This window comes from Abramis brama, assembly GCF_963993115.1.
Source record: "Abramis brama genome assembly, chromosome: 10".
Taxonomy (NCBI): Eukaryota; Metazoa; Chordata; class Actinopteri; order Cypriniformes; family Leuciscidae; genus Abramis; species Abramis brama.
In genome coordinates, this window is record NC_139972.1 from 30,545,759 (window position 1) to 30,566,383 (window position 20,625).

At 37.5% G+C, this 20,625-nt stretch overlaps 1 protein-coding gene across 1 annotated transcript in view; it reads right to left on the reverse strand.

Annotated features, from left to right (window-relative positions):
* LOC311091491 (uncharacterized protein) overlaps positions 1–20,625 on the reverse strand; it is a 255,781-nt gene that overhangs the window by 52,713 nt on the left and 182,443 nt on the right. The window contains exons 29-30 of the mRNA XM_084127443.1: positions 15,042–15,455; positions 10,794–11,246 (exon numbers count right to left, since the gene is read on the reverse strand). Coding sequence (XP_083983569.1) covers positions 10,794–11,246; positions 15,042–15,455 — 867 coding nt within the window. The remainder of the gene's footprint in view (positions 1–10,793; positions 11,247–15,041; positions 15,456–20,625) is intronic.

Consider the following 20,625-nt stretch of genomic DNA (forward strand, 5'->3'; position numbering starts at 1 on the left):
TGAAGATCATTGTAGGCTAACCCACATTATATTGAATAAGGCATAACAGTCGCATCCGTTACTGTAAACTTTTTTTGAAAACACTTTACAATACAATTTCTGCATGATGCTGCAAGCACGCCCGTAGGTGACAGTATAAGTAAGAGTAACACTGTCCAGCGCAATAACTCAATTTTTGAAATTCATTTGTTACATATCCAAAAAGGATTGCATGCTGAGATATAATTCCATAAAATTATTTTTGAAATATTAAAGCTACAGATGATAATATTGCGCTGGCCAGTGTTACACCCAGGCTACTTATACTAACACCTACTGGCGTGTGTGCAGCATCATGCAAAAGGTTTACAGGATGTAACTGTTAATGCGTTAACATAAAGTCTAGAATGGGCAGTTTACGACTTTGTGTGATAAACTGGTATTACTGTAATACAAAACATTCAGTGGCATATGACTCTCAAATACAGATGTGCCACAAACTGACAACATGTTTGAAAAACATTATCCACTTTGATGCGTTTAATTGATATTTATTTTCAAATATCACTAAGTTTGGCTATTTATTTCTGTGACTCAGTGTGTCAGTGTCAGTGTTTCGTGAAAATGTCAGTGACCCATGCTACTATCCACTGGCACATGCCAATGAAGACCGGAAGTGCCACCGGATGTGTCACCAAGTATGAGCCATTGGCTTCTCTGTGTCAGATGCCATGTCACTTCATATTAAAACTGCCTCTGGGTTACCATGGTCTTCACTTTAGTATACTGATCCAAATAATTAGTAATTGCTTTAGCAGAATGTACTAATACTTGAGTCATTACCAAACAAAACCTTAAACTTCAAAAGCTTACAAGGATTTCAGTCATTACTAAAGATTTTTCACTTTAGAATACTGATCCAAATAATGAGTAATTCCTTCAGAAGGATTTGGTAACACTTGAGTTGTTACTAGTGGGTTACAATGATTTTCACTTTAGATTTAATTATAAATTATGCATTATTTACATTAATTATGAACCTGTATAGTTCTCTCAGAGGACCACTAAGAACTAAAAAAAAAAAAAAGTTGCTATTGAATGGTCAACTACTACATTCAACTGAGCACTATTACTTACTCATTTGTTCATCAGAGTTTCTTGTTAGTAGTAGTTACAAGAATGTTAATAGTGCATAACTCATTTGTTCCTGTGTATTCATTAATGATGGAACAGTGTTCTAAAGTGTTACCCAATTCACTTATGATCACAACATGATATATTTACCTAATTCAATCACTTTATAAATCCCCTAAAGCAGAAATTGTTACTAATGTAATTACTTCTGCTACATTCCCTCTGTGCATGTAACAGGGTTGTCTCTGCGTTGTGTTGTGTATAACTCACGATAGACACCAATTTGCGCTTTATGATGGATTTTTATTCTGTTGACAACATAGAACATCCGTGATCAGATTCAGGAATCACACTTGTGCATGTTCTATAATGGAGGTGAACATCAAACTTGATATTACAATACATATAACAGTGGCACGAACAGAAATCATATAACATACTTCTAAACACAAGTATAAGCCAGTATTAACCCACAAAATGGTTATACAATTAATACAGTATATTCTTCTCATGGAGCACTCATTCACTCTCTCGGCTGGTGCGAATCTAAATGACCCTACTGGAACCAGTTCATTATACTACCAGATCTGGGTGGAGAGTGCAGAGTGTGATTAAAGGGGCCATAAATGAAAATAAATGGAGCATGTGGAAGCACATTTGAGCCGTTACATACAGAGGATGTAGACAAGGGTGACCCCTAAGCCCAGCTCTCTTTGCACTGGCTATCAAACCTTTAGCTGAGGCTATTAGATGCAACTCTGATATAAAGGGCTTTGGAATCAGCCCTGAAATGCATTAAATATCATTGTTTGCCGGTGATATTCTTTTATTTCTAACTAACCCCACAGGCTATGTCTCATATACAGAAATAATGTGTTACAATTATAGCACTTTTTCTGGATACAAAGTTATTATTGACAAAAGTGTAATTTTGTCATTATCAGGGTTCGACTACTTCACTGGATGGGTTTTCCTTTAAGTGCTCACCTACTGGAATTAAATATTTGGCTATACAGGTAGATGGTGATTTAACAAATCTCTATAAACTTAATTTGGCTAGTCTTTTAGAGAAGGTAGAAATTTTACCAATTGGATGGATCTACCACTCACATTACTTGGTAGAATCAATAAATGCAGTTAAAATGAACATTTTGCCCAAATTTTTATACGTTTCAATCTCTTCCAATATTAATCCCTAATTCCGATTTCTCTTCTCTTAATGGGTTGATAAGATCATTTATTTGGCATTGTAAAAAACACATAGAGTCAGCCTTGATAAACTGGCTTTGAATTGGACTGAGACTTCCCAATTTTAAGATGTATAATTGGGAAGCCAAATCCAGGTATTTAGCTCAGATGTTTGCCTTTCCCTCTTGGCTGAATATGGAGAAATCTGAGATAAAAGAAGAGTCTTCCTGCCAAAGACAAATTGACCAAAAAAAAAAAAGAACTAATAATCCCATGATTATTCAGACTTGGTAGAAACTGCGGTCTCTGTTTGGACAGGGTAATTTTCTTTCCCTTTAAACACCTTTATGAGGGAACAGATTGCTACCAATATGTCATCAAAACCAACATTTTAAGATATGGGCAGATAAGGGAATTAGACATTTGGAGCATTGTTTTGATGATGATGTTTAAATGTCGTTTGAACAGTTAAAAATAGATATGATTTGAGTAATAAAGAATTCTTTAGTTATCTGCAATTACAAGATTGTTCAAAGGTCAAAGCAAAAACTTATCCTAAGATGCCAGATTTGACATGTATAGAGCAACTCTTTCATTCTGATAAACCACTACATAAAACAATCTCTAGAATATATGAAGCTCTGATCTCAAATCAGCCTTTAGATGATCCAGATAAATCCAGAAGGAGATGGGAGCAGGATTCTGGGTTTTGAATAGATGGGGAACTGTGGGGTCAATTATGTAAAGATGAGGTCACCTCATGGAATTGATTTTCCGATGGATCCAGAGGTGTGTTTATTAGGCGATTTTACCAACTCTAACCTCCGAAACAGTCAAGCTATTAAGCTTACTGAAATGTTGTTAATAATAGCTGAAAAATGTATTGTTTGAAATGGAAGGCAGACACTGGTGTGCCAGTTGGATTGTGATTGTCGGAAATTTGCAGCTGTGTCCCCTTAGAGATCACATATTCAATGAGAGGCAGGGGTGAATTATTTGATAAAATCTGTTTTACATTGCATCTCCCTTTTACCTTTTTGTTTGTGTTTTTTGTTTTGCCTCCTTTGTGTCTTGAGTTTTTGAAAAAAGCTAAATAAAATTCCCCCCCCCCCCCCCCCCCCCCCCCAAAAAAAAAAGAACACAGGAGACGAAGTACAGCAACATTCAACATTCAAGCAAAGTTCATTTAATCTTTTAGGTGCGTCTTTTCTAGTTCTCAGTGAGAAACTCTGACCAGCTCTAATTCAACAAGTGCTATTATACCAAAGCAGTCAACGAAAATTACTACTCAACAACATCATGAAAAAATACTACTTAACAACATGTAATGAAAATCTTAAAATGGAGACCTCTTCTTATCTCTATTTGTGAAGACAACACAAGATTTGATTAAAGAGTGACAAAGTGATTAGGAAAATGAACATTTAATAATAATAAGCAAATATACATATAGAGAGATAACAAGATGAAGATGAAGTACAACATGTTTGTTTGCTAAGGTTGGGTCTAACTATACATTTACTGCATGATAACCATAAGTCTTGCATTTAACTTTCTTACAGCTCAAATAAGTGTATTAAAACAGTCTGAGTATTTACATTACAGTACATTTACATTTATTCATATAACAGAGTCTTTTATCCAAAGTGACTTATAAATGTGGAATACAAATTATAAAGTACAGGCTCAAACACAGAGACACAACGTCAGTCTCTTGAACTTGATGAGCAGAGACTGGAAGCCAGTTAAGACAGATCAATACCTAGAACTACATTCATAAGAAATATATATTGCTCTTATATTTATATTAAGGCAACATAAACGTTATTACCACAACATTGCAATATTTTAAACATTTCAAGTAAATCATTCTGGATCAAATTAACCAGACTACATTAAAGATATTAATCAATTCCTTTCAAAATAATCATAAAAATAAACTATGACATATATGTTTATAAAAAAAATATATTGTATAAAAAAAAAGTCCTCTTAAAGGAGAACTCCGGTCAATTTTAACATTGAGCTCATTTTTTTGTTAATTTGGAGTGCTGTCAATACAGAGAACAACGACAAAAATCGGTGTTGCCTACACCGTGTTATCCTCTTTTTAAAATTTGCACCCTGTTGACTTCAATGGGGCAAGTTTTAAACCTGCTTTTAGCCTCTTAACATCCTTGATGCTCATGACCATAGGTGAGAGTAGGAACGTAGATTGACCGGTAAATCGAGAGCTTCGCCTTGCGGCTCAGCTCTTTCTTCACCACAACAGACCGGTACATCAACCGCATTACTGCAGAAGCTGCACCGATCCGTCTGTCAATCTCCCGTTCCATCCTTCCCTCACTCGTGAACAGTATTAACTGCAGCAATGAGCTGTGGGTCATGACCGAAAGGACAAGATCCCGGATACAGGCGGCCAAAATGAGCTTTCTCCGCAGGGTGGCTGGGCGATCCCTTAGAGATAGGGTGAGAAGCTCGGTCACTCGGGAGGAGCTCAGAGTAGAGCCGCTGCTCCTCCACATCGAGAGGGGTCAGCTGAGGTGGCTCGGGCATCTGTTCCGGATGCCTCCTTGACGCCTTCCCGGGAAGGTGTTCCGGGCGCGTCCCACTGGGAGGAGACCCCGGGGAAGACCTAGGACACTGGAGAGACTATGTCTCCCGGCTGGCCTGGGAACGCCTCGGTGTCCCCCCAGAAGAGCTGGAGGAAGTGTCTAGGGAGAGGGAAGTCTGGGGATCTCTGCTTAGACTGCTGCCCCCGCGACCCGGCCCCGGATAAGCGGAAGAAGATGGATGGATGGAACATCCTTGATGTGTCATTACAAGTGCACAGGTCATGTGAGTGATTCCTTCAGAGTGAACACGGTGAATCTGACTGCAGTAGATGTGAAAGATATTAATAAAAATGATAATAATTCAGCCAGCGCTCATACCTGTATTTACATCCTGTTTTCGGTCGAAGTCCACAGTAATCAATTGTCGAGTTCACGCGCATAGGTTTAGTTACCTATGATCACGCGCGTGAACTCGACAATCGACTACTGTGGACTTCGACCGAAAACAGGATGTAAATACAGGTATGAGCGCTGGCTGAATTATTATCATTTTTATTAATATCTTTTACATCTACTGCAGTCAGATTCACCCGTGATCACCCCGAAGGAATCACTCACATTGGCTGGGCACTTGTAATGACACATCAAGGATGTTAAGAAGCTAAAAGCAGGTTTAAAACTTGCCCCATTGAAGTCAACAGGGTGCCAATTTTAAAAAGAGGATAACACGGTGTAGGCAACACCGATTTTTGTCGTTGTTCTCTGTACTGACAGCACTCCAAATGTACAAAAAAATGAGCTCAATGTTAAAATTGACCGGAGTTCTCCTTTAATAATAAATCATCAGGATACGGTCCAGGATCTTCACCATATTTCAAATCTCTTGTCTCCGATGAACTGCTTTCTGTCTCTGACTTTGTTTCCGAACAGCCTGAAAACACAAAATTGACCACAATAAGACAGAGCCTTCAGTCAACAAGCTAAAGTATTCATCATAAAGTATATATTAAAGTATATTTGTCTAAGTGGAACATTTGTATTCTAAGATGAACCGCTGACATTTATGAATGACTAGTCATTTTAAATGTGCACTTTTTATGTATATATATAAAAATACGGATTAATCAAATTCAAATGCTTAAAAAAAATGCTTGTGGCCCTTCAACAATTAGGATCTAAAACTAGCATTGCTTGCGGGTTTTTTTTAACTTGTTGTAATATAACAATTATTTAATTAATAAAATTACAGAAAACAGATATGACTTTATAATATAAAAATCTAATGATTTATGTTTTGTTTAGTTAAATCACTAAAACTTCTGTTTTATTAATAAATTATGTGGGTTAGAGGGTTAATAAACATACAGACATAAAACACAGCTCACACACACACTTACCGTACAGTCTGGATATTGCTGTGACTGAAGACGACACTGTGGATTCTCTCTGCTGATTCATCTGTGATATTATTGTGACTCACACTATAAGAAGAAATGAGACAGAAACAATAAAATAACAGAAATAAACACGTTTAGTGTTTGTCTATTGCTGCCGTGTCTCTGTAACTCACTCCAGAGTCTGAGTTTTGTGCAGATGTGGCATCAGCGGCTTCATGCAGTGATCAGTGAGTTTGCAGTGACTGAGATCCAGTTCTTTCAGCCCTTCAGAATATTCCAGAAACAGCGCCAGCTTTTCACAAGCGCTCGGGTCCATCTGAGTGTGACTGAGGTCCATCTCTCCTCCCAAGGCCTGTGAAAGAGCCTCAGTCCTCCTCGAAGAGCCTCTCTGAGATCCATCTTTAATACAAGCCAGAAACTGCAGCAGCAAAGCTTTACTACAGCTGATGAGAGACAGGAGAACACAACGACAAACATGACAATAATATACAGGGAGTTTATATGGAGATTAATAATTGGACTGTGTGATATCAGTAATGGGATCTGTCAGGTTTCTCACCTCAGCTGGACTCGAGGCAGGATTGGCCAAAGTTGTTTCAGGGCCGTATCAGAGATCTCACAGTCCTGTAAAATCAACTTCACAACACTTTGGGTTTTCTGAAGCACAGATGAGATTATTTTACAGTCTTTATCGGTGAGTTTCAAATGTTGTTGATTTTCCAGTGTGTCTGTTAAATCCAGAGCCGAGCAGCAGGAGAAGTCCAGTGTGTTGTGAAGAGCAGAGAGCAGAACAAACGCTGTCTCCTGCTGGAGATCAGAGGAACTGCAGCAATGAAGCAGCTTCAGCAGCAGCAGCCTGTCAACACTAACACACACACACACACACACACACACACACACACACTGTTAACAAAGAGATTCTTGAGCAAAACAACAGCCATTATAATATCAGTGCTGTAAATCTGCTAACCGGAGTTGTGTGACTCTGCTGAGCAAAGGCAGAAAGCTCTCCAGCTCCTCCTCTGGTACGGAGGTCCAGAGCAGATTGAGTTTGACAGTGTTGCAGTTCTCGAGAGTGAAGCACAGGGCAGCGCAGTGAACAGAGTCCAACACTCTGCCGCTCAGATTGATGTCATTTCCTGCTGAACTCATCAGACTGGACACATACTGAGGAGAGCGAGACTCATAAATCTCCATAATGATGGACAGAGTAAAGCTGGGGCTCAACCTGTGGAGAATAAGATCATTCAGTAAAATCTACTTGAGTCAAAGTCACTCAGTGAACACAGAGAAGTAAACTACATGTTCTTTAATAGAGAAGCAATGGATGCAATTGAACTGTTTAGCCATGATGTGAATATGTAAAGTGACCCAGAAATCTAATTTGCCACGGGTCAGCCGTGGTTTAGAATAGTGGTTTTCAATTCATGAGTAAATATAAAGTATGTGGAAAAACATTGCTTTAAAAGAGTTTGTTCTACGACAAAAAATATTTATCTTTATATTTGAAATTAGTCTTTTCTCAAACGAGAGTTTCTTCAATGATTGAGAAATAAGTCAGGAGCCCTGGAAAACCAGAGGCAACTTGTTAGCAACTTATGTTTTTACACTGGTTTCAAAACTCACACTTGAGGTATGTAAAAACGTAATATAATGTAAATTACATTGTACATGTAAAAAATAAAAAAATAAAAAAAATATATAAATTAAATTAGGGAGGGAAACCGTGGCTATTCTTGATGGATTATTTTTACCTTTTCAACTTGATTCTCTCTAACAAGGGCAAAAGTTCTCTGATGTTTTCACAAGTGATTTTGTTTTTTCTAAAGTCCAACTTCAGATGTAGATCTTGATGTTTCAGCAGGAAATGAATCACTTCCCAGGTCAGTGAGCAGGAAGTCAGATCCTTCGACACTTTCTTCAGGAAAGAGCGAGTCAGTTCATCATCCTGTGCTTCATACACCAGAGAAACCAGCTGTTGAAGAGTCTCTTTAGAGAACCTGAGCGCACACACACACACACACACACACACACACACACACACACACACACACACACACACACACACACACACACACACACAGAACAGGACTTGTCAGTTTTAAATAGGTTGATTTACTCACAGAAAATGGACCAGCTTTGCTGAACACAGACCTGATAGTCACGGGTTCCTGGAGACCGAACAGAGCCTTGAGAGACAGAGCCTCTGATTCACACTCAGTAAGATCCAAACACTGAACAGTCACCAGTCTCAGGAGAGACGTCAAGCTGCTCAGGATATGAGAGAGATTTCGCTTTGAGTCTTTTGTGAGCAGTGAAAACTCCTCTATCAGTGGAAAAGGACCATTCAATGATCTCAGCGCTCTGAACATCTTCACTAACAGTTTGTCTTCCACACTGTCAAAGACAAAACCAGAGATCATGAGGAACAAACAGCAGATTTCAGGATGATGTAAAAGTGTGAATGCAGATGATGAATCTGAAACCTCAGTTTGTGCAGGTGTGTGATGTGTTTGAAGAGCAGTTTGAGTCCTCTGAGAGAGATGGCGAGTGTCTTCAGAGTCAGGTTTAGTTTTGAGGGCGAACGGCCCAGAACTCTCGCCACAGATCTGCAGGAGCTGCTGGGTAATTTTCCACTCAGAGTAACAGTGAAGTCTAAAGCCTGGAGCAGAGGAGTCGCCTGATCTGCCTTCACTCTCGGCCCAAACACTTTACATAGTGAAGGGATGAACCGCTCAGCATTCCTACAGGATGAGGAAATGATGAATAATTATTTATTTAAACATATAGTGCTTTGTCATACTTTCAGGCAGAAAATATCATGCTTACATGAAAGCACAACTTTTTACTAGTCAGAAGAGTAGTATTTAGCACAGACCTGAGCTGTGAGATGTAGGGCAGACACTGGAGGAATCCCCTCACTTCACTCTCTTCATCTGTCCAGTCTATCAGCTCTACTGGTTTCTTCTCTGTTTGGAGTTTCAGCACTTCTAGGAGGATGGAGCTCTTTCTCTCTGAGAGCTTTATTCTCCAGACTGCAGGAGCTGACTGATAAACTGGCTGTAATGCTGGAAGGACACTCCTGCCTGTTTGAGTCTCGTAGTCCTTCACATGTGAACACAGATCCAGCAGGAAATCACAGTGTTCAACCTGATGGTACTCATCATCATCATCATCATCATAACAGAGAAATGATTTGTAGCTGCACACAGATGTTAAAAGCTCAATAAAACTCTCTCCTGTAGTTGTAACACACTTTGAAGCTGCAACAGTCAGATTCAGCAGAAACTGGGCAGCAGATTCTTTTTCCTCAGAAGCATTTTCATCAATTCTGTGGACAGAGTCAAACTGAGAATGTTAATGTCCAGAGCTGGATAAAATAAAATCCTGTATGTGATCCACCATATAAATGAGCTTTTTCATCTAATGTTTGTTATAGCTGAATCAAGAGTGTTGTCTGTCTCAAGAATCTGTCTTTTAAATACAATTATAAATGAAGCATTTCAAAAATTAGACTTTTCTGGGATTTTTTTTGTCTCAGGTTTCTAAAAATTAAACTGACAATAAAAAAATGGGGGAAAAATAATCACATAATGAAATCACCTTATTTCTTTTAGACATACTTTCAAAATGATTTAAGCCCCTGAATCCGTTATTATGAAGGTAAAACTACGACAGTTTTTACACTGTGTTTGTCCGCTGACCATAATGACAGTAAATGCTTTATCTAGAGCTTTGTTAAAGTCAAGTGCAGTTTGTCCTGTATATGATCACATCAGTAATCACATTCACATGCACTTTACATGTTTGACTTCAGACGGACTAAAACTATTATTCATCTTCTAAAACTATTATTCATCTTCTAAAACTATTATTCATCTTCTAGTCTGAATAAAATTGCACCAGTTCGGTTTTTCTAAAGACAAACTAACAAACCTAGATAATGTGATTGTAGTTTTTCTTCATCCAGCATGTATACATGTTACAATAATCACACTACAATTGGCTTCATCATTGTACACATTCTCTGAAAGACAGAGGTAATGTACTATGTGTATTTAATTGTGTGAATATTTGATTATGTATTGTATCAGGTATATTTAGACAGAGAGATGAAAATTGCAGCTCGACTAAGCAAAAATCCTCTGTTGATCAATTATAACTGCACATGTAAACATACTGTGAGCTGCATGAAGCTGATACAATAGAAATATGAACACAATCTCTCTCTACACAGCAGAAACAAACTGAATGAATGAGGGTGAGAGCAGGATTTCAACAACAGATCTACTTACAGTTGTACAACACTAATGCTACTGACAAAACCACACATCAATGTAGTGTTTTCTTTTTTTGTGTGATTACATGCAGTTCAATTCTGGTTCACATTCATGTTGTTTAATAGATATGTAAGTTAATTAATTAATTGTAATTAATTAATTAATTCATTCATTAATTGTAGTAAGTTACATTAATTCTATTGTGAGCACATCGTACAATAAAACAAGCATGGTTGGTCTGTTCCCCATGAGACTCTCACCTGAGCTGTGAGATGTAGGGCAGACACTGGAGGAATCCCCTCACTTCACTCTCTTCATCTGTACAGTCTCTCAGCTCTACTGGTTTCTTCTCTGTTTGGAGTTTCAGCACTTCTAGGAGGATGGAGCTCTTTCTCTCTGAGAGATTTATGATCCAGACTGCAGGAGCTGACTGATAAACTGGCTGTAATGCTGGAAGGACACTCCTGCCTGTTTGAGTCTCATAGTCCTTCACATGTGAACACAGATCCAGGAGGAGATCACACTGATCAATCTGATCCTCAGTTTCTTCATAATAATCCTCATGAAAGGGGAAAGATGTGTAGCTGCACACAGATGTTAATAGTTCAGTGTAATTTTCCTCTGTATTTGCATCAAACTCTGATGCTGAAACAAGCAGATTCAGCAGAAACTTTACAGCAGATTCTCTCTTCATGTAGATAATGTCACGAAAACTGTGGAGACACACATAATTATCACTTTATTGTACAGTGTAGAAGAATATAAAATATTTAATAAAAGTGAAAATATAATCCTAAATTGAATTTAGTAACATAAGTATTTTTGTATAGCTTTTATCTTTTGGAAAATTAATACAATTCAAGTTTTGAGTTACTTAATTTCCTTAAACCTTTCATTTCAAGTACATGTAATTGAAAGTTTCTACACTGTTTGTTTTCTGATTTGACAGTAAACACTTAATCTAGAGCTCCATTAAAGTCAGGTGCTGTTTTACATCACAACAGTAATCTCACACACACACACACACACACACACACACACACACACACACACACGTACACACACACACCCACACACACGCCAGACCAATCACAGTATTTGTTTATAAAACATAAATTGTAGAGAATCCAAAAGCCTCTTTATATATTTCTATAGGGAGCTATAGGTGATTACACCATGACATCACACATTTGTTTTTTAACGCCTTCAGGTGACACTATTCTCACTTTAAAAATGTATTTTAAAAGCTTTCATAATATTGCATTTATTGAAAAATAATAATAAAAAGAAAATTTCATTTTAATGGAAAAAATAGATAATAACATTGTATAAAAATTGCATTGTATCATAAAATCCCCTCAAAATTCTAAATAATAATCAAACAATATTATTGAACGAAAAAAATATTACATTGATTTCCCTGAAGAAAAAAAAAAAAGTTACATTTCAAGGCTTTGGTCACTTCTGACCCTGAAGGGGACAGTGTGACCCCAAAATGAAGAGGCTCAGATCCTGTGAATATTTGATAATGTATTGTGTGATGTATATTTGGACAGAGAGATTAAGATTGTTGCTCGACTATGCAGAAACCCACTGTAACTCGATTATAACCGCATATATAAACGTACTGTGAGCTGCATGAAGCTGATACAATAGAAATACATGAACAAAATCAATCTCTACAGAGACTGACTGAACAAGAGTGAGAGAAGGATTTGAACAACAGATTTACTTACAACACGACTGCCAGCGGCCAGATGCAGAAACAGAGACGCTTAGTTAAAACTGTGTCATGAGAACAGTGTTGGGCTCGTTACTCAAAACATTTATAATTTACTCATTACTAGTTACTCCTTTCAAAAATAATATTATTACTTTACTTATTACTCCCGGCCAACAGTAATTAATTACACTACTAGTTACAACACTTTTCCATTACACCTCCATAAAACTGGTAATTGCATAATTTTTGCAGCCTGTGAATCCATGAAAGTTACAAATAAACGAAGAGTACAACTGTCTCAAACTGATGACAAGCCACAATTTTATTAAATAACTTCTGTTATTTAATAAAGCAGCAACACAGAAATTAAAATAAAGGCTGTATTTTCAGCCGCTATATGATCTGAGCTTCTCCATCTTCAGACAAAGCCAGCTTGCTGCGTTGGTGAAGTCATGAGCGCACACACACAACAGCGATTATGAAAATTGATAGGGATGATTGGATTTTTGAATTTAAAAAAAAAAGATATTAGTTACACTACTAGTTACCAGAGAAAGTAATATTACTGTAACGCATCACTAGTAACTAGTTACTGCCCAACACTGCACAAGAACTCGTCTGAACAACTAGCAGTTAGTTAGGGCTAATCAGACTTACTTTTCAGATTCAAATTACACCAATATACCTCTTTATGTAACTCTTTTAAAACAGTTATGATCAGTCTTGAATAAAATAATTAGATGACTAACTTTTAAGACTAGTCTAAGAAGTTCATGCAACTTAGTGTTTTCAATTCTGGTTCACATATATATTGTGTCCCTAACATACTCTGTACATTCATTTCATTAATTTTATTGTGAGCACTGAATACAATAATCAAGTATGGTTGGTCTGTTCCCCATGAGACTCTCACCTGAGCTGTGAGATGTAGGGCAGACACTGGAGGAATCCCCTCACTTCACTCTCTTCATCTGTCCAGTCTATCAGCTCTACTGGTTTCTTCTCTGTTTGGAGTTTCAGCACTTCTAGGAGGATGGAGCTCTTTCTCTCTGAGAGCTTTATTCTCCAGACTGCAGGAGCTGACTGATAAACTGGCTGTAATGCTGGAAGGACACTCCTGCCTGTTTGAGTCTCGTAGTCCTTCACATGTGACCACAGATCCAGCAGGAAATCACACTGATCCTCATTATCATAATAATTCTCATCACAGGGGAAAGATGTGTAGCTGCACACAGATGTTAATAGTTCAGTGTAATTTTCTTCTGTATTTGCATCAAACTCTGATGCTGAAACAAGCAGATTCAGCAGAAACTTTACAGCAGCTTCTCTCTTCCTGTCGATAATGTCACGAAATCTGTGGAGACACACATAATTATCACTTTATTGTCCAGTGTAGGAGAATATAAAATATTGAATAAAAGTGAAAATCTAATTCTAAATTGAATATTTTGTAAAATAAGTATTTCTGAATAGCTTCTATCTTTTGGAATCTAAACAAAATTTAAAAAACAAAGTTTAAGCAAATTTTGTGTCAAATTTTCTGTCGAATTTGAACCACTGAATTTGTAAAGCGAAATAAAATGGACCGAACATTGTCTGTCGAATAATATATGTTGTATTTTTAAACAGAATTAATATTTTGGAAGTTAAATCTGAAAGGTGAATATGGATTATTGAATTTTTAATAATGAAAATGTGTGTGAAATGTTTTGAATTGAAATATTCACAGCTTGAATATACAACCATGTTGAATTTCAGCCCATAAAAATGCAAGCCCTGAAAATACAAAGCATTAAAATACAAGCAGGGTTAATGCAATGCACATTTTTTCAAGAAGTGCAATTCAACAAGCTTTTTTGTTTCAAAAACAGTTGTCATTATTTTACTTCCATAATATCCATTAAAGTCAAGTGCTGTTTTGTCCTGTATTACGTCACATCAGTAATCACGTTTATATGCACTTTAAACATTACATTTCAGTTTGGCTAAAACATTATTAGTCTCTTAAAGTGTTATCTACACTTTTAGTCCAGTTGAAATTGTACTGGTTTGGTGTTTCTGAAGACGGATGAACAGGCAACAGATAATGTGATTGTATCTTGACTTCATCCAGTATGTTAATCAGAATACAACTGGCCTCATCTTTGAGCACTAACTGTGAAGGTCAAGAGTAATGTGTGATGTTTTTAATCTTGCAAATATTTGATAAAGTATTGTGTGATGTATATTTACTATGCAGAAACCCACTGTAACTTGATTATAACCACATATATAAAAGAACTGTGAGCTGCATGAAGCTGATACAATAGAAATACATGAACAAAATCAATCTCTACAGAGACTGACTGAACAAGAGTGAGAGAAGGATTTGAACAACAGATTTACTTACAACACGACTGCCAGCGGCCAGATGCAGAAACAGAGACGCTTAGTTAAAACTGTGTCATGAGAACTAGTCTGAACAACTAGCAGTTAGTTAGAGCAAATCAGACTTTCTTTACAGATTTAAATTACACCAATAAACCTTTATGTAACTCTTTTAAAACAGTTATTATCAGTCTTGAAGAAGAAAAATATGAGATGACTAACTTGTAAGAATATAAGAAGTTTATGCATCCGACCGCTGTGGTGTCGACAAAACCACACTTCAGTTCAATGTTTTCAATTCTGGTTCATGATCACATTTATATTGTCTACCCAACATATACATTGATTTCATTAATTTATTGTGAGCACTGAATACAATAATCAAGCATGGTTGGTCTGTTCCCCATGAGACTCTCACCTGAGCTGTGAGATGTAGGGCAGACACTGGAGGAATCCCCTCACTTCACTCTCTTCATCTGTCCAGTCTCTCAGCTCTACTGGTTTCTTCTCTGTTTGGAGTTTCAGCACTTCTAGGAGGATGGAGCTCTTTCTCTCTGAGAGCTTTATTCTCCAGACTGCAGGAGCTGACTGATAAACTGGCTGTAATGCTGGAAGGACACTCCTGCCTGTTTGAGTCTCATAGTCCTTCACATGTGAACACAGATCCAGCAGGAAATCACATCTCCCATAATTCACAGATGACAGCAGTTTCTTCACAGTTTCTTCTATTGTCTCTTTCTGGTGAACAGCAGCTTGCAGACACAAATCCAGTATGAATGATCTCTTTCTTTTCTCCCATGATTCAGATGATTTATTCTGTGGTTCAACAAATCTAAAGAAAGAATGAACAAGATTCAGTTAGAGATGACAAAGAGACAAATAAAGATTCTTAAAATTAATCAAACAGTTTGTCAGACAATACCTAAGGTCAGTGTAATTGAACAGTGAAAAGTGATGAACAGATGTTTTTATAATTATCTTTAGTTTTCAATTTTGCTCTGAGGTGGAATTACAGTATATTTTTTGTAGCAAAATATCCAATGATTATTGGCAAATGGAGTCACACTAGTTGAAATCAATTACATTCGTCAAACAAAAAAAGAGTGCATAACTGCAAATAAACTGTGAAACATAATGAAACAAATACAGTAATTTAAATAATTTCCTGAAACCGCAAGTTCTACTTTATTAGTTTAATAAACAGATTAAGTTGATGTTAATGTAAATCTCTGTCAGACAGAAGGTTGCTCCACCATTACTGATGCATTAGTAAACACTTTGGCTGCATTTACACTGTCAACCAATTCCATTTATTCCCCAGATATCTAGAAACTGAAATATATTGACGTATCAGCTGTGAGTCTCGCTGTGTGGAAGAAAACATTATAAACTCAGGGAACACAGAACCGCTGATCACAAACAGATGTGTTGCCAGATCCAGTTGTTAGTCACCACAACACAAGACCAACACGTTTCAGAAGAGGTATTGCCTAGCTGAGACTTCTTGTCTAAATCATACATCCCTAGTTACGAAAGTCGATATAAGTAGGGCCACATTTTTCCCTTTTCTCTGGTGAATAGCTACAGTATTATGTTTGTTGACCAATAAGGCATTTATGAAATGAGGAATCAAATTTTATTTGATATTTTGACATGTCATTTAAGATGTCATTGTAAAATAAAAAAACTTTTCAGACCCCCCCAAAAAATGTCATAAGTTGAAATCAAGCTGCTAAATGACTTGTTTTCTACTTCCTCCACATCGACATTAGATTATAGTAGATATTTTCATCTGACCAACTCCACAACAACACATCAACACCTACTTTACCATTTCATTTTGGTAACCTGTCCTGCAGTGGAGAACAATGAAGTGACAAGAAAGAGAGAGAGCAGATCACCCAAGACTATAGAGGTGCTCATGTTAACAGGAACCTGAAGCTTACTGCAAGTTTTAAACTAGTTCAATATTAAAGGGGACATATCATGCCAAATGCACTTTTTTAGCCCTTAAATGCATTTTGTTGTATATTTGGAGTGTTTAGAAGTACAGAAAATATGAAATTATTCTCTTCAGGTGCTTCGTTGATATCTTTATATTCTGTTTTGGTCATATTTTTCAACCTGTTCCGATTTTTCTGTTATCTATGACGTTTTTTGAACTATTACGTCACAGTATTTGCAGCGGAACTGCCAAATAAGGACATTGACTTCCGGCCCAACACTTCGAGCAATCCGCCATTTTTATTTCTCGCTGCAATTTTGTAGTCCAAGCTAAAGGATGCAGAAGTTACGAGAGGGTAAGTTAAAATGTTCGGTTGTTGGATGTAGTAACCCACACGCTTCATTACACCGTTTAATGTAGATGAACTGCCGCGCTTGTTACAGGACGCATGTTTAACTGAAAGAACGAGCAGAGAGAGAGAGAGAGACCCGGTCGCGCGCGCACTCTCTCTCTCTCTTCAGAGCCAGGCGAAAGTGTAAACAAGACATCACCGTCTCCAAACTAGACGCTGTCTTGCTCTCTCTCCCTCACACATATTAATCAAAATAAATCGGTAAAAGGTCGGAAGACCAAAGTTTCATGTGTAAATACAGTACACACCATTGCGATACATCCATATGAAGACGTTGTTCTACAGGTTCGTCGTCTTCATTTTCATCTCGCTCCGGCTCCGACTCTGGCTCGAACATGTAAGGCTGGCTGGACAAGTCTTCCGTTGTTGACATTTTGTTAATAACGTGTGAATAAAAAGTTTCTGTGCCGCTAGATAATCGTATCTCTGCTATCAAACTACAAAAATGGCCGAACGGGGTGGAGTTGAACCGAATGTGGGCGGGGTATGAAGTGTCTCAATTGTATTTAAAGAGACCGCACCAAAACGAGTTGCTCTCAGACGCACATCAGAAAAGGGGTAGAAAAGGGGCCTGTGGAGCTATAATAATGAGGAATTCAGACCCAAGCATTGCAGTTCCGCTTTATATAGACTACAAATGTATGATTTATATGTAAAAAGGAACATTTTAAAAGCATGATATGTCTCCTTTAAGATGTTAGGGAAGATCTGCACAGCCTTCTGAAGGACTCCAGCATTAGGAACGAATGGATGGTTTATATTAAACAATGTCTAGGGTCATGTTGGAAGATTATGTTTGTTCTGATTTCACTGCAGACTTGGTTTTGTAATCAGGCACAATTTAATGCAGAGTTTGGAAAGAAACGTTTGTTGAAAGATAGACCAATGCCAACTCTATTGGATCTGACAAAAGCACATCGCAAAGAGAAAGTAAACAATTTCATAACAAAACAAATGTAAACAAATTCATAATGCTTTGCCTGCAGATGACAGTTTTATATTTATGGATAATGTTTTCAAAACACTCATGTGCAATATTGGAGGCTCTGATACTTAAATCATTACATTTCAGTTGGGCTAAAACATTATTAGTCTCTTAAGATGTTGTATGATTTTTAAACTTCTAAATAATGCTAACTAATGAATTGTCCATGATAAGACCAGGATTATATGTATTAAGGAAGTAAATTTTTTAGTCCAGTTGAAATTGTACTGGTTTGGTGTTTCTAAAGACGGATGAACAGGCAACAGATAATGTGATTGTATCTTGGCTTCATCCAGCTTTTTTTTTGCTTCATCGGAATGGGATGACACTTGGTGACTATTGTCGCATTAGCTATGTGAACACACAAAAATATCATTAACATGATTTGGATATGTTGAAGGTTTGTGCAAAAAAGTCACACTTGGCTCCTTCACAGTCAAAAATGACAGACATTGGAAATGAATGGGAAATACGAAAACTCAGAGATTGGTGGTACAAACTACAAATCAGCCATGATGCATAGAAAAAAAAAACAGCAATGAAGAGGTTAATCTCCAAAACATTTTAGAGTGCAAAATAGACATCCAAGTACACACACACACACACACACACACACACACACACACTAGGGTGACAACCTCCAGTCAGACAAAATGTGCCAAGTAGCATGGTAAAGTGGGACAATGTGGGACAGACGTAATAACTTTAAACTTAAGATATACTGTCTATCTAATTTACCAAGAAACATTTTTTAAACCCACCGACTAAAAGATTAAGACACTACCTGACCCAAAATATCACCCAAAGTTTCTACAGCTTAAGGCCTAGGCCTATAAAAGACAAAACACTCATTTTGCAACATCTCGTCTTTATTGGGACTATCAAATTAATCAACTGTCCAAAGGACCAGGCATTACAAAACTAAAAAAATGCTCTCAGTGAATCAAATTTACCTTAAAATACAAGACACAAAAAAATATTAGGCCTAGCCTATTTAAGTTCAACAAAATATAAGGCCTAGCCTATACAGTGCAAAATATTTAGGGCTTGCCTATAGAAAGTTTAACTATTTCAGTGCAAATAAGGTAAACCAAAATCTTTTTTGATAAGAATGGCTATATGGGATAAAAAAAAGAAAAAATTCTCCCATCAAGCAGACACATATTTTGCCTATGTGTCAACACAATCCAGATGGTAGCAGGCCAACAGCATTCCCCAGCACCATGGATAGCACTTTTCTGAATCACATGGGTAGCAGCAAACCAACCAAATAAAAACCAACATAGTGTAGCAAGAGGACCACAAATATATATTCAAAATTTTGAATAGAGGACCTTTGCAAGAGGACCACAAATATATATTCAAAATTTTACACAACGAATGTTAATTTTACCTTAATTGTTCTTCTTGAATTTATACTTTTTGTCTGTCCATACTGCATCCAGGAGAGTTTTCTCTTTCAATGCATAGCTGTAGAACTCTGTGCAGCTATATCCAAAGTTGCTCTTGACTTGAATCTCACTCTTGATAAGATCCACAGAGCACCGGTTTCGTTGGTCAGTCCATGCTGCAGTCATCAGTGAAAACACTCTTTCCACATGTGCATTTGTCACAGGGATGCTAAAGAGAAAGGATCCAAGTACAGTCAAATATGGTGTGTTTGTGCCTTGGAGCAAAGTTGACCACTTCTCCACAACAGGAACTGTTCTCTTTACAACCTCCTGCTGGCGTGGCAAAATCACACAGTATTCTTCATAGAGTTCATCCATGTTTAGTTTATCTCTCATCTGGAGGATCTCCACCACATCACAGAGGTGAGAGAACGTGAATTCACTCTTAAGGCCTAACAATGCCACATGCTTGTGAAAGTTGCTGTCTGAGAAGTCATACCATTTGTCAAGGTAGCTGAGTGAAGTACTGTAGAAATTAGAGAAGTCCTGCTTGATTGCTGTTGCTTCACAGTCTGGAAACTTTTGGAGAAGTGCACTAGTTTCAACTCCAAAAAAGGAGTCTGCCTGCCGCTGCTGGAGCTTTCTCTGAAGAGTGGAGAGAATGTCATATAACTCACAGACAGTTATATTGTCTCCCTCCAACAGCAGTATAACATCATGGAATGTCTTCAGTGCATTATGGAGGAAGGACAGATAGGCCTGTAACTGAAGAGGGAGCCCATCACTGTGTTGATCCTTTTTAAAAAGCTTCCATAGCATCTTTGGACAGTGTTCCTCTCCTAATGACAGAAAGTAGGCCTTCACTGCAGGCCAGCTGACATGAAGCCTTGAGACAGCAGGCCATATAATTAGCCATCTTGTAGGTGCATGCCTCAGTACAGCATGATAGTCTTGATCCACAAATTCAAACAATGATTTCAGTTCTTCAGTGCGCTTTGCAGATGATGAGAAGTGACTGTAAATCTTGTTAGTTGTACATTCGATGTCTACGTCTAGTTTGTCTCCAGCATATTTCGCACAATTATGCACGACATGAGCCATACAATTAGCCTTGATAATGCCAGCATTATCTGCCTTCAGCTTCTGATAAACAGATTTGAACTTTCCATTATTCACACTAGCGTTATCAGCAGTGTAAGCAGAGATCATCTCCAGTCTTAGGCCATTCTCTTTCAGTTTGTTAGTAATCTGGCGGTGAATTGATTCTGA